The sequence below is a fragment of the Balaenoptera borealis genome (genome assembly GCF_965194805.1).
Source record: "Balaenoptera borealis genome assembly, chromosome: X".
NCBI classification, from domain to species: Eukaryota; Metazoa; Chordata; class Mammalia; order Artiodactyla; family Balaenopteridae; genus Balaenoptera; species Balaenoptera borealis.
The window spans coordinates 11,087,396-11,110,333 of NC_138881.1; the positions used below are offsets into that span (position 1 = coordinate 11,087,396).

The 22,938-nt window shown below is 43.6% G+C and overlaps 2 protein-coding genes across 7 annotated transcripts in view; one reads left to right on the plus strand and one right to left on the minus strand.

Moving 5' to 3' along the window:
• Nucleotides 1–899: 899 nt before the first annotated feature.
• On the minus strand, nt 900–12,884 carry TRAPPC2 (trafficking protein particle complex subunit 2). Its single transcript, XM_082375963.1, has 5 exons — nt 12,752–12,884; nt 5,508–5,619; nt 2,845–2,993; nt 2,326–2,407; nt 900–1,092 (listed from the first exon to the last, which is right to left on the minus strand). Exons 2-5 carry the CDS (start codon nt 5,598–5,600, stop codon nt 994–996), a joined length of 423 nt encoding a protein of 140 aa, XP_082232089.1. The 5' UTR covers nt 5,601–5,619; nt 12,752–12,884; the 3' UTR covers nt 900–993.
• A 47-nt stretch (nt 12,885–12,931) lies between these two features.
• OFD1 (OFD1 centriole and centriolar satellite protein) overlaps nt 12,932–22,938 on the plus strand; it is a 63,034-nt gene continuing 53,027 nt past the window's right edge. For 2 of the 6 annotated variants that reach the window (XM_082375505.1, XM_082375508.1), the window contains exons 1-5: nt 12,941–13,298; nt 13,455–13,553; nt 17,905–18,105; nt 19,733–19,801; nt 19,889–19,919. In XM_082375505.1, the coding sequence (XP_082231631.1) occupies nt 13,461–13,553; nt 17,905–18,105; nt 19,733–19,801; nt 19,889–19,919 (394 nt within the window). In that variant the 5' untranslated portion in view covers nt 12,941–13,298; nt 13,455–13,460. Of the gene's footprint in view, nt 13,299–13,454; nt 13,554–17,904; nt 18,106–19,732; nt 19,802–19,888; nt 19,920–22,938 lie in introns of those variants that run through there. The other 4 variants (XM_082375507.1, XM_082375509.1, XM_082375506.1 and 1 more) reach the window with 4 other exon arrangements.

Genomic DNA, 22,938 nt, shown 5'->3' on the forward strand with positions numbered 1-22,938 from the left:
ATGCTAGCAACTTGATACAAAGATACAGGACCAAACTTAGAATTAATTGCTCAGGTTATTCAGAATGGAACAAAATTCTTCAAGTGCTCACAATTAGCACAGAAAATATGCAGTTATATTACTTGCTTTTCAATGGACATTTACTGGTTTACTGTAAGATCCCACGCTGTTACAGTACAAAAAAGAGGCTACTCCTGCCCCCTCCGGTATACAGCCTAAATGGCCAAGAGCGCAAGTGTTAATGTGATGCAAGCTTTTCTTTGTTTACAATTCTAAAACTGCCTTACAACTTTTTACTAGTACAGCTAGCAACAGGTTCACTTAATCTTCAGTTTACTGTCTGAGGGAAAGGAGACATATGAACATAACCTGTCACTTTGGTCCTAGCCTCCCACTTTACAAACATGGATCCAGGATTCTAGTATTACAGCCGGATCACTGTTCCCAGTCTCTGACAGGGGCAGGCCTGTGGCATTTGGCACTGCAAAGCTGTCTGCTGTGGCTTCTTGGCTTCTTAGTGTACATATACTACTTCTATGTATACTACCTATACGTTTTCATAACATCTCTAGATGTATAGCTGAACCCATGTATGTGCTATCAACTTCATTCCCTACTGCAGAAGCTTTTGGTTTTAAATCTGCCTACCAAATCTTGACAATGACATTTGGTTCTGGATTGTTAAAACAAGATCAAGCTATCTGAATGAGGAAAGTCAAAAGCTTATTCTCAATTTTTAAAATAAACATATTTCAAGCTTACCGATAAAGAGCTCTTCATAAATAACACTGTTCACAAGCAAATATCAATCTGTTGATAATCATAAGAAACTGAATATACTATTTTTAAATATAAAAGCAATTTCATTAGGTTTAGATAAATTGAGACTACAACTAAAACTTTTCCATACTGTTTAATCAAGTTACTTACAATGTACACATTCCTGAGTACACCCCATTGTAGTGACACTGTTTACATCCGAATTTTTTGCATTCAGCTTAAAAGGTGTTTCTTCCCAAGAAACTGAACTTTTCTGTCAAATGCGCTTGATCGAATAGGAGAATTGGGTTCATAAAATGGATTCATTGCAAACTAGAAGAGAAGAAAGTATTAAGGTGAGCTTGTCAAAGTTAAAAGGCTGACATCATAAGTCTCTAAAAGGAAAATCTTTTAAAGTTTTAAATTAAGTCATTAAAGACATTCAAAGCAAAAGTCTGAAGACCACATTTTTAAGTTTCAATGAAGATGTTCCACTGTTAAATATTAACAGCCCCTTAAGGAAATTTCTGTCTTGGTGTTGAAGGGAAGTACCTGTGGCAGAACCCATGGTGGCACGTATGGTAAGTGCTGCCTGTGTGAGCAAAACCAACTCCCGGGATCCACCCTGTGTGTGAAATACAACTACATTCAACGTTCATTATCAAGATGTGGATTCATCCGGTAGGCCCTTTGGCTATATAAAACACATGAAAAATCTGATATGCTCAGAGTGAAGGAAAGGTTATCCCACACTGCTTTTAAAAGTTACTCTTGTGCGGTAGTTTTTAACAATCAGGTTTTTAATACTCTCCTTTAACACAAGGTGAGTGATCAGTTTCTCAGATAATGTAATGAGTATATGATAGTATGTGTGAGGGGAAATTAGTACTGGATGGAATCACAAATGAGGAAGGGAGTTACCAACTTTTACACCTTAATCACTTGATGTTGTCCATCTTTATAAGAGGGCTAAATATTCTTACTTGCCACTTCTGACTAGGAATATTGATTGTTAACTGTGCTGATATGCAAAAAACCTTGTCCAAATAGAGAAGGTTTAAATTGTTAAGAATATACTGTCAGCACTGCAGTTTAACCACTCACATCTTATTACTATTTCATTTTTTCCAAATGAGTATCAAGACATGCGCGTGGCCCCTTTCTCCTTGAGTGCCTTTGATAATACATGAATCACTTCCTGTTTATGATCTACATTCATTGCACTGTAACTTACTTGTTAAGTAGATGGAAAACATTTTACATTAAAATTATGAAGCAACTTCCCTTATACACACTGCTTCTGTCTCTCGCTTTAGGGTTCCCTCATAAAATCAACTATATGCACCAAAAGGGGGAGAATGAAACCGATTTAAAAATAACTACGACTTGTTGTCCTGCCTACGTGGTAAGCTGGTGGTAGAGACCTGCCTGGTGAGGGAGCTGCCGGGAACCGTCCTGCTGGGGGAGAGCTCTGCTGAGAGGAGAGCTGTGCGGTCTAAGGGGGCTGCCTCAAAAGTTGGAATCTCTTTTATAACCAGATTTTACAAGGTACAGAACATACCATACCTTTATATATAAATCATAGACATCAGTAAAGAAGTTCTTTATCCCGTCTTCTTGCCTGATGTCATGCAGCATAATAAATCTCATATGTGAAATAATTAAGGTATAATCTTCTTTAGAAATGAAAACTGAAAAGCGATCAGTCGATACAATATTCTTCAAATGAGTCACATGCAGTGTATTTTGCGATGGAAAAGGTGAATCCGTACACTGGGTTCAAAGTTAGGTTAGTTTTATCTTGAAGAGAACATAATCTTTTTAAGTTAGAAAATAACTACAAAATAAAATCACCATTGATATGGTTCAGATAAACCTTAACTTTATATATGAGACTTGGTTTTAACATTATCTGTTAAACAAAAGGTGAGTGTTTTTTCCCCCTAAAAAAATAAAAGCCCCGTAAGTGGCAATGTTTACCTAATATTTTGCAGTCCACAGACTCAGAACCTGGCATCTAGGTCCCACCTTGGTCTAGTCTGTTACCCCAACCCTTTGTTAGAGCTCTTTATTAAACAGGTAAGGATATGACCCGCAGTGACGAATGCTGAAACGAACCACTCATTGAACTTGTCCACCGTCTTCAAGTACATGTTGTTTGACAGCCACATGTTCTCATCTACGAGGTCGAGAGCCGCGTGAGCTATGAACTGGTTCAGATGGCGGTGATCGTCCTAGGTGGCAGCGAGCAGCACCAGATTAACATTTCCTTACAGCGTCAAGAACAGCCACACTTCACTCTGCAAATTCTAGACACAGCTTTCGGGGGGGTGGGGGGAAGCTTTCTGCTTTTACTTTGATTATTGTCATGAGACTTACAGAGGTCTTCAGTGCTTTCACATTATTTTCTATTTTATAATCTGGTTTCGAAAGCTCAATAAATAGAAACAGCCAATTACTTAGTAAATGAAATGTGTCCAAGAAAGTATATTTTTAAAATTTTGTAAGAAGGAAGTTACCAAGTTCTGTAACCATTTAAGCATGTGAAAAAAAGGATACTACATTAAAAAAAAAAGTAGATCCTGCTTTTTTTTTTTTGTTTTTCTTCCCCCTCACCATTCCTCCCTTCCCCTCAGCTCAGATCCTGCTTTCAAGAAGCTCGCATCTTTTTAGAGGAGAAAGACAGGAAAAAACAAGGTAGGCTGGGGCTGGGGGTAGGAGGCGGGGCTTCATGTGCGGTGACACCCGGTGAGCAGTGGAGACAGCCTGGCACAGGGTCTTGAGGTACAGGGAGCTCACATGGCAGGGACCTGGGAGTGGCAGGCGGCCAGGCTCAGCCCCAGCTGCGTATCCCCTGTGCCGACAGCGCCAGGTGGTCCTGTCAAAGCCGGGGGTGTCCTTTTCATGGACTGTAAAGGCCTAACTGAAGAAGGTGGGACTGTCCCAGCAGAATGTGGAGAAGGAATTCACAACCTGGAATGCAGTCTCACTCCTGTGGAATTCTTACTTTCAAAATGCATTTTTCAAAGAACACCTCTGTTACAGGTTGAATTTGTGCCCCCTCCCGCAATCCCTGTGTTGCAGTCCTAACCCTCAGTACCTTAGAACGTGGCTGTATTTGGAAAGAGGGTCGTTGCAGATGTAATTAGTTACCATGAGGTCATGCTGCAGTTGAATGGGTCCCTAATCCAATGACGGATGTATTTATGAAAGGGGGGAATCTGGAGACAGTCGCGCACCTAGGGAGACTGGCACGTGAGGACTGCAGTTCTGCTGCCACAAGCCGAGAACTGCCAGAAGCTGGGAGAAAGGTCTGGAACAGACCTTCCCTAGCGCCTCTGGACGGGCACGGCCCTGCCGACAGCCTGATCTCAGACTTCCGGCCTCCCCAGCTGTGAGACAAGACATTTCTGTTGTTCTAAGGCACGCAGTTCCGGGTACTCTGACGGTGGCCCTGGGAAACGAACATGACTTCCTTGCTGAGGAGGCTGTTCCCGTGCCCTGGGAGCCCTCGCGTAGGTAAAGCACGTTTACACTTCACCCACGGCACCGTGACGGAGCCAATTTAACCCTCAGAGGAGTGGACGTGTTTTGTCTGGCTCGCAGTAGTGCTTTCCCTTACACTGATGATCAGTCTTGAGACGTTAGAAGAAAACTAGAAATGGTTTACGGAGGTGAGTGGTAGCAGGAGAAAGAAGATCCAGTCACGCGACACTATTTTTACATGCACTGCTTTGCCTACCACAAGGCCACTGGAGCGAGAGAAAAACTGTAAGCAGCCGCGCACCACACAGAGCAACTGCTGCTGCAGGGACGCCTCACATCCAAGTGTTAACGAACAGTGTGCTCACGTGAATGCGGGAAAGTAATGCAGCAACAACACCTGCTACGATAATACCTTGGATTTCTATCATATTTTAGTGGCAAGATCTGAATAGCTGAAAAGCGTCTTACACTGGACATTACACATCACATCTAATTTCAAACATCAGTTCCGGTCTTAAGGGACATTCAAGCCTATTTTTGGAGGTTGGGAGAAACAGCATAACCTGTCGGCAATTTACTTGGAATATGCACTTGTACAGGGAGATGGAAGGGACCAGCTACGCTCATCCCAAGACTCTATGGCTCTGTTTACTCTCGGTGGCAACATGTTCTTGAAGCTTGTTTTTCGGGAACCACTCTTGACAAGAAGGTTGGGTGGCGTCACTGGAGAGGAGAGCACGAGGGCACCACGCGGCCAGTGGGTGCCACGTGGGGGTCGCCGAAAAAGGCCGCCGTCTCGGGCAGCAGGAGGACGTGTAAGTCGGGGTCTCTTTTAACCCTCCCGGGGTAAGTGGATCTAGCACATATGTCCTGCTGAAAAAGGTGATTCACGGGGACAGAAGGGACTTTCCTGGCATTTCAGGGCAGCACCACGTGCTCCTGCAGACCCACTGCAGGTGAGCTATGTTTCTATGTGCTCAAGGAGCCGCCTTCACAGGGGGTGACACAGGGAACTGATGACCAGGGAGGGGAGACCCAGGGCATCTGCTAGTGCGTGCTAAGTGTGTGCTGAATTAGAGCACGAACAATTCAGAGGATACTCCTGGCTGGCTCCTATCAACCTGTGGGACTGCAGAGCAACCCTCATTTAGTTGTGCTGGGTTCGTAGCTACCTCATCTGTCCAGATCTCTTGCAATTCTAAAATCACATCACACCATTATCGTTACAGCAACAGAACAATTTTTTAAGGTTCCATACGCACTTTGGATTCTGCTTTTCCAGCTGGCAAAAACTCCATTTCAAAAACTGGATTATCATGGTGACCAACAATGACAAAGTAGAAGCTTCCAGACATTGTCTTCAATATATAGCTCCTAATTAAATGAAAATAACACATATTTTTAGTACTCAATACTGAAAACCAAAAACCAGGAAGTGACGAACTCCATTTTTTTTTTTTTTTTTAACTTAAACCTGAATTGTAGAGGAGGTGGCCCCTAAGCTCGGCATGCTTTCCAGTATGCCACCATAGATACATGGCTTTTGGATGATACACATTAATCTGTGATATGTCCTGGAGAATCCACTACTACCTTTTCATACGGAAACTGGAAGACCTCTAATATGAAATCATAAGAACAACATTCTCATGATCCGAAAGTGTGGAACATTTAGGGTAAGCTGGCTTAAACTTGGACTAGATCAGTCAGCCTTGGCGCTAACACCTGGGTGCTGATTAGGAAATACCTGACTCGCCTTGGAAATTTTCAGGACGGATGCTTCCAAGGAAGCTAAGAACCACTCTAGCGCATGTCCTTTACAGAAAGGAGAGCTCCTGGAGCGGTCAGCTACAGGCTGTGTGGTACTTGTATTCCCACCTCAAGGGGCTATGCACATAAAAGAGCCTGGTATATGCCTCTTCAAACACCATTTATGAGAGAGGAAGAAACAGTTTTGTACTCTAGAAGAGATGGAAGAAGTCATAATCCAAAAGGAAGACATTCCGAGTCATTAAGAGGTCTTGGAACGAGGGTTAATAGGTTTGCTACAGGAATAAAACAGAGAAAGTGGGGGGGGGGGAGAAATCAGTGATTCTGGGGCATTTAGCACAATTGAAATCTGGATGGATGGACGGACAGATGGGCAGATGCATTTATGTATGTATTTTTCGTACGAGGTCTTTGGAATCAGACCAAGCTAGGTTCACGTCTAGCTCTAGCGACATGAGCGCAGGCACGTGGAGACATGGGGCCTAGGAAGGCCTCCTCATGGGGCGGGGATCTGCTTCACTGGGGGTGTACAGTAAGGTGTGTCCGAACCCAGGGCCCATCGAGCCTCACTGGGACTTCCACGCGACGACATCTGAAGACCTTGGAAATGTATTTCCTGATGACTACAACATTTTGTAGAGGAAATCACGGCACGGCTGGCCCCTTTCACTCTGGAATTGGAAGGCCGTGACTGGAAGAAAAGGAAGATAGGAGACTCGTGGCATGATGAAGTGAGTCAGATTTAAAAGGTTATTTGGGGCAGCGGTTGGCACACTACGGCCTGCGGGCCCAATCTGGCCTGGTCCGTCCTCTCACTACCATCTAAGGCTGCTCCTGCCCTACAATGACAGAGTGGGGTGGTCGCCACAGAGACCGTCTGGCCCTTTACAGAAAAAGGGGAAAGACGAGAAAAAGACCCAAACAGTAAAACTGGACAACAAAGGCAGGCAGGAATGATACAAAAGCTCTGCAAAACTAGGAGAATTGGCAGTAATTCTCAAGCACAAGTGAGGGGAAGAGGGATGGGAGCCTGAAATTTTAACCAAGTAAACAATGACATCATTCATTCTTGCCGGAATAGGTTTCATAGCTGGAGTTTGCCAAGGGAAGGGCTTACTTTCTTCAGCACAAACATTTAAGCAGCAGCAGGGGAAAAAAAAATACTGTAAGGAAGATACTTCTCCCCCTACACACATTTAGAAGTAGCAAGAGACAATATATGTACAAGGAAGATTACCCTCCTCCCCGCCTTCCCCCAAACCCACTCAACCCTATGTGGAGACCCGTGTCTGGGAGACAAGCACATCCTAAGAACAGCGTGAGGATAAACAGAAAGGCAACTGCAGGAAATACCGCATAAAGGGTCGATCACAAACTGCTCAGCTACACAGAACCAGAGCTGCCAATCGTGTGATTTCACACACAGCTGAAGAAGGTATGCAGCTCTCGATTCCATTCTGACAAGGAAAAGCTGAAAGGTGTAGTGGAAGAAAAGGAAGCCGCAGGAGAACATAACCATTTTGTCTCAGGAAGGGAATGTCCACAGTCATTTAATACTTGGGGCTTCTCTGCCTAGGTGGTGAGCAGAGGTGAGACACGCTCTAGAATTCCGTGCTGTCTGATATAGGGAACTTTCTGCGAGGATGGAGATGATCTACACCTGCTCAATTTTTCCATCACCTAAAATAGGGGCCCTTCAGGCGTCTCCAAGGTCTCGAGGTATGGAGGCAGTCACACAGAGCTTGGCAATGGATTAAACTGGGGAGCTGCGGGAAGAATCGAGCATGTTTCCAAAATGTCTGGCTGAGGTGATCAAGCAGAATATCAAGATGATGAACCTGTTCACTGAGAACGGAAATAAGAAAGGGAAGGAAGAGGGATGAAAATGAACAGGTCAGTTTTGAACGTGTGGTGGTAGCCAGAATAGCCCCCCCGAGCCCCACCAAGATGTCCACATCCTAATCTCGGGAAACCTGTGAACGTTAATCTATTCAATACATGGCAAAGGGCATTAAGGCTGCAGATGGAACTAAGGCTGCTCATCAGCTGATCTTCAGATAGGGCGAGGATCCTGGGCTACTCAGGTGGGCCCAATGTAATTACAAGCGTCTTTAAAAGTGGAAGAGGGCAGCCCCAGAGGAAAGTGTGGGGGAAGCCTGGCTGTGGAAGGATCGCCACGGAGATACAACGTTGCTGGCTTTGAAGAGGGAGGAAGGCCTCGTGCGCCAAGGAATGCGGGCGGCCTCTAGAAGCTGGAAAGGACAAAGAAGCAGATTCTTCCCGAGAGCCTCCAGAGGGGATTTCAGCCCAGTGAGACCCGTGTTGGACGTGTATGCTACAGAACTGTAAGATGATAAATTTGCGTCGTTTTAAGCCAGTAAATTTGTGGTAATGTGTTGTGGCCACAGTAGGAAACTAACACATGTCAAAGCTGAAAAAACCTGCAGGTATAAGAAAAAAGGAAATACTCCAGGAAGTGTCAGCAATAAAGGTAGAAGGTGCATTCTATAGAGACTGGGGACAAAATGAGTTTATTTTCCGTGGGCCGCGGGTTTCAGAGCCCTGTGGCAAGCGGGGGGAGGGCGGGCCATGGTGCGTGGAGGTGAAGCCACTCGGAGCAGTGGGGGAATGAGAGTATGGAAGAGAACAGCGGCTGGGGCTGGGTTTTTCCAGCAAGTATCCCCTACGGCTAACACAGCCCTTCCCCCCGCCCCTTGCCCAAAGGACCTGTGAGGAGGGGGTTGTCGTTTGGGCAGTGTGTGTGTGGGGCGCGGGGGATGGTGCTGGAATCTAGGAGAGGGAATGCAGGAAAGAGAGGCGTTGGGGGGATTAACTCTCCTCAACAAGGACGAGAACCTTCCGAAAGTTCCAGTGCCGAGGCCCTCGGGGCCTCAGGGGCCTGATTGATGAGTGCTGTGTCTGGGTGATGAACAGCACGTTTGTGAGAAGTTGCCATAGTTGTTAAAGTACCAATGAGGAAATCCTCCCTTGTAAGGGCAGGACTTGTCGGCTGAAGGGAGGGGAGCCAGGACTCCCATCTGTGGTGAAAACAGCTGTTTGTGGTGGCTAGAGCGTCTTGAGCTGCTTTTGAGAGAGGTAACTAAAGAAATGAACAAGGAGCTCAGGATTTCACTGAAAAGACCGTGTACAGGATGTAAGAAGGAGGGCACTAACTAGTAATGAACGTAAAAATGGGACCAGAAACCTGTGAGGCTAGCATTAGAAGGGCAAAAGCCCAAAACAAGCTGAAATGTGTGGAAGGCTTTCAGGCTACCACAGGAAAAAGCAAGGGAGAAAGGTCAATTAGTTGAGGCACCTGGTACATAAATAACACGGGACACAGGTGTGCTGAACTTGAGTTTTCTCAAAGAATGATTCTCACACGGCAAGTGTGGAAGCAGTTAGGTTAGGCAGGCTGTGAACCCCAAGACAGGTATGTTAAAGAAACAGTTGGGTTGACAACTGACGGTATAACTACTGGTCAGTGACGTTTGAGAAATCACAGGAACAGAAAAGAGCCAGTAACTGTTACTCCAACTTTGAGAAACACGAGAGGCTTGCCTCCCAGTCTGAGTACTTCCGAAGAGATTAAAACACCAACAGAAATAGGTATTAAATGCCTGTCTTCAGTCAGACACCATGCTGGGAGCTTTTATGACAAACTAAGTCATTTAATGTGAATCCCTAGACAAAAAGAGTGGGTTACGACTCACTCGCTTGTTCTAGGAGAACAAGTTATGTCAGACCTACACTCGCTCTTGAGGAAGGGAAATACGGAGACGGTGAGTCACTTTCTGAAGTCCTGTGGTTCTCTGCCTAAGAACCCAGGGGAGACCTGTAGCCTGGATGACAGCCTGTGGTACCCCCAGAGCCACGGCAGTGCCGGGGCCCAGGAAGTGCTCGTTCTCTGCTGAAGGAGGGACAGGGCAGGGCTGACGGGAATGTTAAAGTGCTCCATGTCAGTCGACAGCATGGGGTCTCGAGGGAGCCTTTGAGGTTGACCTTAACCTAGTCCAGCTCAAGGTTTGCATCAGTAACTGAGATGAAGCCAATTTACCACACCCAAAGATAACATGCTAAGGGCACCTAATTTATTAGAAGGCTAAAGTCAGGATTCAAAAGATCTCCACGGCTAGGAGAAACAGGTGACGTGAGCAGGACAGAATGTAAAAGGATTTGGCATAAAGTCCTGTACTTGGGCTGAAATCAGCCGCACAACAATAGGATGCGGGAGACCTAGTGTAAGAGCCGCTCATCTGTGAGAACCCGTTTTCATTTACTGCCAGCTAAATCGGAGGCGGCAATCTGATACAGCAGTCGAAAGAGCGAATGCAAGTCTAGGCTGCACAAAGAGAAGATGATGTCCTCATCGCTAATACTACCGTCTCTGGGGGACATGCTCAGTTCTGGGAATCACATTTTAAAACCATTAACTCTGAGCTGTGTGTGCTGGGAGGAGGGAGGCGTCTAGGCTAGGGAATGCAGACAGAAGCTACTGAAGGAACTGAGGATGTTTAAACCGGGGGCGGGGGGAGACGTTTTTTGCGGGGGCAGTGGGCTATGGTGCACTCTTTAAATACGATGCTGTCTAATGGGAAGGGATTTGACTAGGGACGGCAAATGGGTTTTTTTCCCGTGAGCCCATTCTAATCAACTAGCAGTGAAGGCCAGGAACTGGTGCTGAGAGAGATTCTGAGACTAAGGGTGGTCAGGGGGAAAGGCTGCTGTGATCAGTTACCCACATCTGCTACGGGTTTGGGAGAGGGCAGTGCCTATGGGAGCGCCAAGTATTTGCTGGCTCTGAACTAGACAGACTTATTCCAAACTGTTCCAGAGGCCAAGCCTAGGGCTGCTCCTTTGAGGTTACATGTTAAGACATTTGGGTCAATATAATTGAGAACTTTGTAACAATTAAAGAACTATCAGGCTGCCTTGTGAAGTGACACCGCCCCCCTGCCCCCGATCACTAGACGTGTGTTAAGGGAAGGCTGGAAGACCGCTAGTAGTGCCAGAGTGGGAGGATGAACCCGATGAACTTAGAAGGCCCCTCCGAGACAACTCATGGATGCCAGTTCCAAAACCCACCCATTTTTACAGCAAACCTCTTTACAGCCTCTATAGAGGAACTTCTGGAAAACTTCCCTGTGCTCCCAAGAGCAGTGGCTTCAGTTGTTCCATAGACCTGGGGCTGGAAGACTAACCTAGTGTGGCACAAGACATGTCCACTGCAATAAGCAGGATGAATACTGTTGATAGTTCTCTAATAAGACATTTTTCCTATTAATATTAAAAGCAATTCCTCTACCTCACCATAAGTGAGGTTATGCTGGCTTTTGGACATTTAATCTAAATCTATTCAATTTGGGCACCAAAGGTTGGGGGTTAAGAGGGTCTTCAGGCACAGATGTGTTTTTATTTAACAGTACTTGCAACATATTAACATCGTCTTAGAACATTTTTCATCATCTCACTATTCTGCTCAAAAGCCTTAATGTTTCTCATCTACAGGGATCAAGTACCAGTATCAAAAACGTAGTCCCACGTTGCTCTGTACGGCTTTTCTCAACCTCATTGCTCTACCCTGGCTACAGTGGACTGGTATACTTTTTCTCCCCAACTGATTGTGTCCGCTCCAGATTTATTTCTCTCTTCATGCCTGGAATACTCTCCCTGATTCCATGTGTAAACCTCACCCATCTTTCAAAGCCCACCCAAATTCCTCCTCCTCCAGGTATTTCCCAACACCAACCTACACGCTCTCTACCTCCTATGGAAGCCCTGTCACTCTTGATGCCTCTTAAGCTCTCTAAGCCTTTCACCGCCAGGGGTGAAAATTCATTGTACTCATCAGTGCTGTTTACAAAACCATCACTGGCCCAATTTTGTCCTCATGGGGCTTAGAAACCTTATACCCACAGCATGGGGCTATGGAGTCAGATGCCTCACTGCTCTTGAAAGGGTCCTGATTTTTTTTTTTTTTTTATTCCTTTCAGAATGTTCCCCCTTCCTCCCATGCTTTTTGCCCACCATCCAAATTCAACCCAACAAGGCCCTGATGAAGTCACACTTTTCAGAGATGTGCCCACTCATGTCCATCTCCAACCACTTTTCTAAAATCGTTACCCAGTCTACAATGCATCTTAGTTCTTAGTCAATTCTCTGGCTGTAACGTTTTCATTATTGCTTCTTGAGAGACTGGTTCCTTTTCTTTCTAATTAGATTTAAGTATCTGGGGGACCCGGCTCACCTATCTTCACAGCACGTACAACATGGGTACTCAAAGTTTAGCTCACTGGTTTTCAACCAGGGGCAATTTTGCCTCCCAGAGGACACGTGGCAATGTCCGGAGACATTCATGGTTCTCAGAACCGGGGGCGGGGGAGAGCAGGTGCTACTGGCATCTATTGGGTAGAAACCAGGGATGCTTGCTCAACATCCTGCAGTACACAGGGACAGCCCCACAACGGAGCATTTTCCGGCTCCAAACGGCAATAATGCCGCGGTTAAGAAACCCAGGGTGAGCTGAATGACCCAGTGAAAGGTACAAGAAGCAAAGCCCCCGAGCAGGTGGACGTTTGCAGGTTGAATCGCGGTGTGGACTGGCCCGGTGGGTTGTGAAGAGCTCAGCCGGCCCCGGGGCAGAGGGGAGAGACAGGGCCAACACTCGGATCCCGTGAGGCCGGGGACATCCCCCAGAGTCCCGGAGCGCCAGCCGCCCACTCGCTCCATTCCCTACCTGCGGCGAGACGCCGGGAACGGAAACGCCCAGTCAGTTACTGCGGCCGAGACCCGCGTTCCGCAGCTTCCGTAGGCACTCTGCAAGCAGCCCTCGCGAGACTCCGCTGTTGCGCTCTCGCGATAGTGGGCGGAGCTTCCAGCCGCAGCGCGGCGCAGCTCCGGGCTTGCGCTGTAATGCTCCAGAGTAGGGCGGCTGGGCGTGGAGGACTTCGGGGAGGGTTGGGATCAGGTCTGAGCGGTTCCAACTCCGGCTAGTGCCGCGCCTTCTCTGGCCTTCTGTCTCCGGTCTCAGCCCTCCAGCCGCCAGTGAGAGTCCCGCGTGGGCCACAACCACGCCCACCTATCAGAACCGCGGAGAAAGGAAGTGCGTGTCTCTGCCTGAGTTCTTAGTTCGGAGTTCAGCTTGTTCCTCCCGTTTTTCTGGGACAGCGGCAGGGCTCTCCGGCCAGGGATTCCCCTAGGCCTGGGCTCGCACCCCGGTCTCGGGCTCTAACTCTGGGCACAGTGGGGAGGGCTCGGGAGGAAGCTGACACCTGATACCTCAGGTAGATACATCTGCCCCCTCCTCGGGGCGGGCGGAAGTGAAGCCTTTGTTTGTTTCCGTTAAACCGCCTTTGGCTTCCTTGGAGCCCGCCGATCCGTCTTCAGAAATTCACGTCCCCTCTGCCCGCCAGGTAACCCGTCACCGTTTTCTCTTCTAGGCCACCATGCTCCCCACATCTGACGTGTTGAGTCAAGATGAACTGCGCAAAAAGCTGTACCAGACGTTTAAGGATCGGGGTATACTGGACTCACTGAAGGTATCACTTTTAGGCATAGCTGTTACATAAATTTTACAGGTGTAACCTGTAACAGGTAGTCCACATGTAAATACATCCATGTGTTGGGCTTTAAAAATAGCATGATACACAGATCGTATTGGTGAATTACACTGCTCTGTTCCTGTGTAACTCTTAAATCGTAAAACAAACACATTTTAGTAAGGTTAGGTTTGTTCTAAAAATTTGGTTTACAGGTACCTGAGTTAGTAAGTGGTTTTGTAATACTCATATTTGAATAGAGGATATTGTCATCGTATAGAAAACATGAAGGGACTGCTTACTGTAGAAAAGTTGGGGTAATGAGAAATTTCTTTTTTAAAGTATACTGAAAGGTATAAATACTTGAGCAGCAAATATTTCTAAGTACATTTCATGTATGAATTAACAGTAAGGAGTAGGATTAGCTCAAATGTGTTTTCATTACCATATACATTTCAAAAGACCATTTTACACTTAAAATGGGAAATTAAGGACAATTTTTTCTTGTCTCCTCCATTGTTTTTGTAACTTAAAAATACTGTAGACTCATCTGAAAAATACTTCAAACTCATCTGAAATATAGAAAAGCATCCAAGAGAAGTCATCTCTAATACAAGTACTAATTGGCATAATGTGTGTATTTGTGTATCCTCTTTACTATTATATGGTGATCATTTTCCTGTGTCCTTAAATGTGTCTTGAAATCCTCATTTTCATTGGCACCAGGCTCATCTTTGGATCTTTGGACATATGGGTAATTTATGCAGCATTCCCTTGTTATTGAATATTTAGGTTATACCCAGGTTTACATATTCTTTCAATTGCATCTCTCACTTTTTGCCTAGGATAGATGAAGTGGTATTAATGAATCAAAGGGCGTGAACATTTGTAAGGTTCTTGGTGTACACGTCTTGTTTTAGAAAGGTTGTAATACAACTGACCCTTGAACAACACGGGTTTGAACTGCTCAGGTCTACTTATATGTGGACTTTTTTCAATAAATACCTACTAGAATACTACACTGTCTGTGGTTGGTTGAATCTGCTGATGCAAAACGGGGGACGTGGAGGGGGCTCCTAACCCCTGGTGGTTCGAGGGTCAACTTCAGTTTGTATTCCACCAGCAGTTTGAGAATGCACGTCTCGCTCCAATAGTATGATCATGACATGTTTTAAACCAATCTAAGACTGAGAAACTCTATTATTTTAACATTCTTTCTTTTGTTTATCAGTGAGGTTGCATATGTTTTCTGGCCATGTGTATGTTTTCCATTGATTGGTGGTTCATGTTCCCCTTGCCCGTTTTTTTTCCCAAGGGTGCTGGTGTTTTCTTATTGATACGAGTTCTTTTAATGGAAACTTAATCTTTTTTCCCATTTTTGTGGCAATACTATCTGTCTTCAATTTTAATTTGGCTCTAAAAATACCGAAGTTACATTTTTATGTGGTCAAGTCTCTTGTTTACTTTTTTTGTGCTGATTATTCTCAGTCATTTTCCACTGAGAATGAATATTCACTTAAGTTTTTAAAAAGGCTCTTTTTTACGGTTCATTCCTTAACCCACCTGAAATTAGTTGTAGTATATCACGCATTAGTCCACTTTCTTAGGCGGAATGGTTCCTGCGTCTGGGCATGGTGTTTGTTCTCTTACTGTCCTCTGGGTTTGGTTTGGTAGGGTTTTACTTCATGTCTATAGTCCAGTTGATAATGACCTATCATTATCCATTTTGAGCTATCCTTGTTAGGCTTTGGTATCAGGATTATGCTAGCCTTGTTCACTTGACAGCTGCAGCCTATCCTAAGGAGAAATACTGTTTCTTGTTTGCAGCTGGCCATTCAGTTTGTTATTCTAGCGTGATCAATGGCAGGGGGGATTTTGGCAGGGGAGATTTTTACTTTCTCAGTCTGAGCTAATTTACTTTCTCAGTTTAATGACCTGAGTGAGTTCTAATTTTTACAATTCATTGACGTTTTGAGTGGCCTAGTTCACTTTCTCTTTGGGTGTTTGGAAAGAATTTGTATTTATGATTAAGTACGGAGTCATATGGGCGTCTGGTAAATGAAGTTTATGAAAAATCTTCTTTTTCCCTATTTTGAGTCTACTCTGTCAATTGCTGAGAGATGTGCTGAGGGTTCCGGGTCCCTAAGTCTTGTCTCTCCTACTTCCCCTCCCCCCACAATAATTGGCCTTCTTTCTTTCTTTCTTTTCTTTTTTTTTTTTTTTTTTGAGCAGAGAAAGGTTTATTGCAGGGCCAAGCTAGGAAAACAGGTGGCTTGTGCTCAAACCCGAACTCCCCTATGGTTTTTTGGGGAGAAGTTCTCATAGGCACAATTTGGGGTGAGGGCTCTGTCCTTACTTCTGTCTTAGGGACGTTGCAAGCTTTAATTCTGAATAGATTTCCCTCTTTGCACTGGCTGCTGGAAAGCCCCCGGCCAGTTTTTTTTTTTTTTTTTTTTTTTTTTTTTTAAGGTAAGAGGTGGATTTATTTAGACAGAAACACTCCACAGAGTGTGGGCCATCTCAGAAGGTGAGAAAGCCCCCACGGCCAGTTTTTGGATTCCTTCCAGCAAGTGCTAGATGGCATGCTTTTTGGGTGTATCAAGATGGAAATTCATCTGTAATGTCATTCCACTGTTTGCTACTCTTCCTTTTACCTTGCTTAAATCCCTTATTTAATTCTTAGCCATTTCAGTACTTGTTTGCAAGACGCCCTAAATCCTTGTGTTAGTTAAGCTGAATCTAAGTATATTTCTTCTTTACTAGGTTACAAATTTAATTAAACCACTAAATTTTACTGGTGGAGGAGGCTTTAGTTTTCTCTTTTCAGTTACTTAACTGTATCAGATGAGGGAAAGCATATATATTCTATTTAGTGTAAATGTGTTTTTACTCTAGGATTTTATTTTATTTATTATTTTTTTTGAATTTTTGAATCTTATTTATTTTTTAATACAGCAGGTTCTTATTAGTTATCTATTTTATACATATTAGTGTATACATGTCAATCCCAATCTCTCAGTTCATCCCACCACCACCCCCTGCCCCTGGCACTTTCCCCCCTTGGTGTCCATACGTTTGTTCTCTACATCTGTGTCTCAATTTCTGCCCTGCAAACTGGTTCATCTGTACCATTTTTCTAGGTTCCACATATATGCGTTAATATACGGTATTTGTTTTTCTCTTTCTGACTTGCTTCACTCTGTATGACAGTCTCTAGATCCATCCAAGTCTCTACAAATGACCGAATTTCGTTCCTTTTTATGGCTGAGTAATATTCCATTGTATATATGTGCCACATCTTCTTTATCCATTCGTCTGTTGATGGACATTTAGGTTGCTTCCATGACCTGGCTATTGTAAATAGTGCTGCAGTGAACATTGGGGTGCATGTGTCTTTTTGAATTATGGTTTTCTCTGGGTATATGCTCAGGACTATAGGATTTTAGATACACATATAAGTTCTGTTCTATGCTACTAATATAGAACTATATATAGAACTAATATATTCTCTGTAGCTAAAGGATAAAGAAAGAGATGTAACGAGAACTTCATTTGTTTCTTGTTTGTATTCTATTAATAACAATTCCTTAGATGTCATTTACTGCTGAACCCCGTGAATCTAGGCAGTGTACTCTTAAGCTCTGCCCAATTGTATGTTTCAGATTACATGCAAAATAAATTAGAACAAATATCCAGCAGTCTGATTAGGGGATTTTTTTAAAACCAAAATGAATAATAACACTGGTGTTATAACTTTGAGAAAATTAGCCACCTTGAGCCTAAATTTCCTCATTTATAAAATAGGGGAAAATTATTATATTTCATAATGTCTAGAATTGTAAATAGTCCACGTGAAAGTGAATCTTAATAAGCCTTTTTTGGGTTTACTGATTTTTCTCTTGTGTATACTATTTCTGTTTTGGGAACCTAATTTTATTTTGATCAATATACTTAAATATATTTAACCCAGTATTATTTTCGTATCCTCCAACAATTTGCAGAGAGGTGAGGAAGTAGCAAGGTTTTCTCCTGTATTTGGTACCCCAATGAAAAGTTGCTGAACTGGGCTCGTAGGGAAGCGAAGTTAGTCTCACCACGTTCTGGCTCACCACCAGCTCACTTGGAAGCTGGTGAAAGCAAGCTACTCTTTCTAGAATCCACTGGGCTGCTTGTCTCACAGGGTAAGACAGAGTGTCCAGGGGAAGGTTCCTAACTTGGGGCCATGGATTTAGAACCATTCTGGAAACAAAAGGAAGGATTCTAATTCATGTGACAAGTCTGTGTCCCGCCAGTGGAAAAAGTCCTGCTGAAATTATTTTTTCCCTCTTGTTTCATTTTGTATTTGATCTAGACGCAACTCCGAAACCAGCTAATTCACGAGCTGATGCAGCCTGTACTGAGTGGCGAAGTGCAGTCCCTCTCCCTGTCAGTGGAAGGGAGCTCCCTCTTAATACGCGCTTCCAACTCTCTAGTGGCAGATCACTTACAGAGATGCGGCTACGAATGTGCGCTTTCTGTCTTCTTTCCCGAAAGTGGTTTGGCAAAAGAAAAGGTAACACCTTTGCTTCTCTGTCTCTGAATTTTCTGTTCACAGCTTCTCCCTCAGGTAATAGCTAAGTGCTCCTAGGCTAGCTGGGTCCCTTTCTTGTTTATCTTTGAAATTACATCATGTGTTTGTTATAATGTGACAAAGGAGTATGAAATCTGACATTGTTACCAATTCCTTGGTATCTTGATTTGTCTTTATAAAATTGTGACGTTTTGGAGCTAGAAGTGATCTGACACTCCATGTGGTCTGAGGACGCAAAACTGCCATTTATGTTGAATGTCTGTTGTGAGGCTGGCACTGCTGGTCACTCTGCAGGTGGTACATGTATTACAGATGAGGATCCAGAGTCTGGAGAGGTGGGGTGATTTGCTCAAGGTCACATGATTGGTAAGTGGCAATACAGGGCAGTAAATCTAGAGCTACAGTGTGCCGTCTTCAGTATGCTACAGTCTCTTCAGATATTTGTCGTCTTTGTGATGACATAAGAGAAGTGAGGGATAAGTAACTTTTGAAAACCTGTGGAGTTCTTAAATACTACAACACCTTTTACCACTTTCCTAATGATTGTCACTATCTTTCCACCAACCACTGAACATACTAGTCACGCTTGGTTATTTTAAAGGCAGATATGGCACACTTTCCCTATTGCCCTTCTGCTCCCTAACCCCACACGTGCAGGCCTCCCCGGCTATCAGCATTTGTATGTTCGGTGAACCTGCCTTGGCACACCATTATCACCTGAAGTCCATAGTTTACATTAGGGTTGACTCCTGGGGCTGTCCCTATGTTTTCACTCTTTATCTTGGCCATAATTGTCCACAAGTGTGGTATTCAGCTGTTTTAAGAGAACAGCAGTGTTATTATTGGAAAAACTTAAAATTTAAATATGCTGTATTTATTCATTAACAATCAAATTTTACCAGTATTAGGAATTCTTTGTTGATCCTTCTATCTAACTTTCTAATTACATTTCACAATTTTGCTCCTAGAATGAATAATGTCAATTATGTGGTTATAGCAGTGATTATCTAGTTCATACACTTAAAGATTTCTATACTCTAAAATACTGTGCAGAATATTCTTTAATGGAAAACTAATTGTAGATTGTATCAATGTTCTGAGGGTAGACACAGCATGTATTTCTGTAGTATGTATTGTTTACTAAGAATACTCAAACTCTTTGACCACATGTGTATCTAAGATAGTGTTAAACATTTTGTAGTTGTAAAGATAGTACAAACTCAGTTTATTTACATTTTGAAGCAATAGTAATTTAAAAATGTCATTGCAATTGAAAGACCCTGGAATGCACTCATATATTCATTGGTGCCTCAGATGTTTGAGTGTTTCTTATCTGTAAGGCATTAACCATTTCTGTTATTTCTGTTAGGCACATCATCTTTGATGTGAATTATTTGGAGGTTAATTACGTGATCAAGAGAAAAATTTTATCCTTTTGACTGCAGCGTTTATTGTAACTTAATATAAGAAAGCTTACGTGTTACATTATTAGCATAGTTATAATCTTATTTAGTCTGAACCATGATTTTTAGTCTTAAATTGGGATGTTTCTGAATATATCACTTACACATTGATGTTAAAATCTGTGTACTTTTTTTTTTTTTTTAAGGTATTTACTATGCAGGATCTATTACAGCTCATTAAAATCAACCCTGAATCCAGTCTGTACAAATCACTGGTAGGATTGTTTCGTTTTTATAACCTGCTTTGGTTTGTTAATAATAACGGAATAGTTGAATAAAGGTAAAATATTTTCTTTTAACAGATTTCAGGATTTGACAAAGAAAACCAAAAAGGTAGGAGCCTTCATCTTTGTAGAGAATAGGAACATTTTTGTTATGTATTGTTTTGTATAAAAGTATGAAACTAATAATTTTCAGGTGGAAGAATAGGGAATTTGAATTGAATCATTTGACTTTTTTCCTTGCTGACAATACCTTTTTAAATAGAACAATTCATCTGTTTTACAAATGTGGATCCTTTCCCCCAAATTTTAACCTTTTAAAATCGCTATTACTCAAATGAGAAAACTAGAGACAGCATCAAGAGCCCTACAAATGGATTGAAAGTTGGTCTTTGTAGAGATACCCACTGTTTGGAACATTTCCAAAACAAAAACAAATAACGTTTAGGCCACTATCTTTGTATCCTAGATATGCCCCTAAGTACAATATATAGAGTATTGTATTAATATTGGCTTAAAGAATGAAATATCTGTTCAGTAGTGTGCTTTTTTTTTTGTTTATATAGGCCTGATAAATTGCTTTAATTTTGGCCTTGATAATAACCTTCAAAGAGTCCATAACTACTCTGAGATAATAGAAAATGTATATATTGATCTCTGCCCCCAGCTCCTGGCACACAGCTCCCAAAATCCTTGTAATGTCCTAAGTGATAAGAACACAAGGAGCATATCTTGTTCTAGTATTGGTCTTTGACCTCCATTCTTGACAGAGGTCTCCTGAAACCCTTGTAATTTCCTGGGTGATAGGAGTGTCTTGTGTTCGAATGAGCCAACGCTACGCGGGTCCCTGGATGGCTCCTGGATGAGGCTGGTCACTGGAAAGACCAAGCCATGATTAGAAGCTTGAGATTTTCAGCTTTGCTCCCCATTCTATTGAAGGGAGGAGGACTGAAAATGAATAATCGATCATTTTTGTGAATAATCGATCATGAATGTGTGATGAAGCCTCCATAAATCCCAAAAGTATGGGGTTCGGAGAGCTTCCAGGTTGGTGAACACATGGAGGTGCTAGGAGATTGGCACACCTGGAGAGGGCATAGAAGCTCCGGGCTCCTTCCCACATGTACCTCGCCCTGTGTATCTCTTCTGTTTAGCTGTTCAACTGTATCCTTTATCATATCCCTTTTTATATATATAAATTTATTTATTTTATTTATTTATTTTTGGCTGTGTTGGGTCTTCGCTGCTGCGCATGGGCTTTCTCTAGTTGCGGTGAGCGGGGGCTACTCTTCGTTGCGGTGTGCGGGCTTCTCGTTGTGGTGGCTTCTCATTGTGGAGCACAGGCTCTAGGCACGCGGGCTTCAGGTTGCGGCACGCGGGCTCAGTAGTTGTGGCTCATGGGCTCTAGAGCGCAGGCTCAATAGTTGTGGCACACAGGCTTAGTTGCTCCGCGGCATGTGGGATCTTCCCGGACCAGGGCTTGAACCCATGTCCCCTGCATTGGCAGGCGGATTCTCAACCACTGCACCACCAGGGAAGCCCCCTATCATATCCTTTAATAAACTGGTAAACGTAAGAAAGTGTTTCCCTGAGTTTTGTGAGCTGTTCTGGTACGTTAATGAAGCCCACGGAGGAGGTTGTGGGAACCCCTGTGTATAGCCAGTTGCTCAGAAGCACAGGTGCCAGCCTGGGCATGTGACTGGCATCTGAAGGATGTATAGGTATGGTGGCCAGGGGTGGTCAGTGTGGGACTGAGGCCCTTAACCCACGGGGTCGAATGCTGCCTCCAGGTGGACAGTGTCAGAATTGAGTTCAAGTGTGGGCCACCCATCTGGTGTCGCGGAGAACGGCTTGATGTGAGGGAAAAGCCCCACACGCTGGGTCACCGTGAGAGTCGGGAGTAAGTGTTGTGAAGTGTTCTGTGTAAAAGTCAAGGGGCTCACAGGGAGGGGAGAGATGGGAGGGAAGAGGTGGGTTTTTCCCTACACAGAAGGAGGGAGGCTGAGGTTTTTTCCCTTTACAACTGCTGTGGGTGACAGGCCACAGGCTGGACTTGATGATGGACTTGGTAGTATGAACATAAGCTGGTAACTTGCCTGTAACGCATAGTTGTTATTTAGATCTTTTCCAAAAAATCCGTAACATCATGTAATGGCCTTTTTGTGTTAGTGTGCTCCTTGATTTTGTCTGTTGCCGGCATTGCTACCCTCCCTGCTGGGACATTAATTCAGGCCTTGCCATTTGGCGAACACTTGAGTACCTACTTTCTGCCAGTCATTATTCTGTGACTTAACTGCCTGGTCTCCCGGGAGTAATGTTAGCAGAGGATAAGTAAATTGGATCAAAAGACATTCTGTTTTTATTTTACTGTATTATTGAAGTATAGTTGACCTACAATGTTGTTAATTTCTCCTGTACAGCTAAGTGATTCCGTTATACATACATGTACATTCTTTTTCATATTCTTTTCCATATGGTTTATCACAGGATAATTGGATACAGTTCCCTGTGCTCTATAGTAGGACCTTGTTGTTTATCCATCCTATGTATAATGTTTGGATCACAAGACATTCTAGATCACCTGCAAAGTAGGTCATCCTTACTGAAGTTGAGGATGGTAGGTGATCCTAGGTTGTAGATTCTGTGGCCGTGCTGTTTCGTGTAACTCTGTGATGGGAATGTCTGTATGTGTGTTGCCCGATACGGTAGCCACTAGCCACATGGGGCTATTGAGCATTTGAAATGTAGCTAGTGTGACTGAGGAACTGAGATTTTAATTTAAGTAGCTACACGTGACTAGTGGCTGTCACGTTGGACAGCACAGTTCTAAGTAAATAGCTGCTGTCTGTAGTGTAACTATTTCAGAAAGGAATTTAGGGCTTGAAGGTATATTAAGAAATAATCCATTTATTTATAGGTATTTATACTATTAAAAATAGCTTTTCACCTTTAAGCACTCTTTAAATCTTTCTAGTTCAGAAAGACATCTGGCTAACATCTCTTACCAGCTTTACCCAGCATCCTAGTAAAATTTCTGAAACTCAGAAAAACTGAGTTGCAGACATGTCATGCATCCTAATGACATAATTTGGATAGAATTCTTGGCTAACAGTAAAGCAGCTACTGTTAAA

Bases quoted from the DNA above. Each gene is read 5' to 3' on its own strand.
- TRAPPC2 (XM_082375963.1), bottom strand. From the start codon at position 5,600: ATGTCTGGAAGCTTCTACTTTGTCATTGTTGGTCACCATGATAATCCA. The intron at 2,994-5,507 runs GTGCGTATGGAA...GCTGCCACCTAG, and splicing joins CTGGAAAAGCAGAATCCAAA to GACGATCACCGCCATCTGAA. The intron at 2,408-2,844 runs CCTTACCTGTTT...TATTTCACATAT, and splicing joins TTCGTCACTGCGGGTCATAT to GAGATTTATTATGCTGCATG.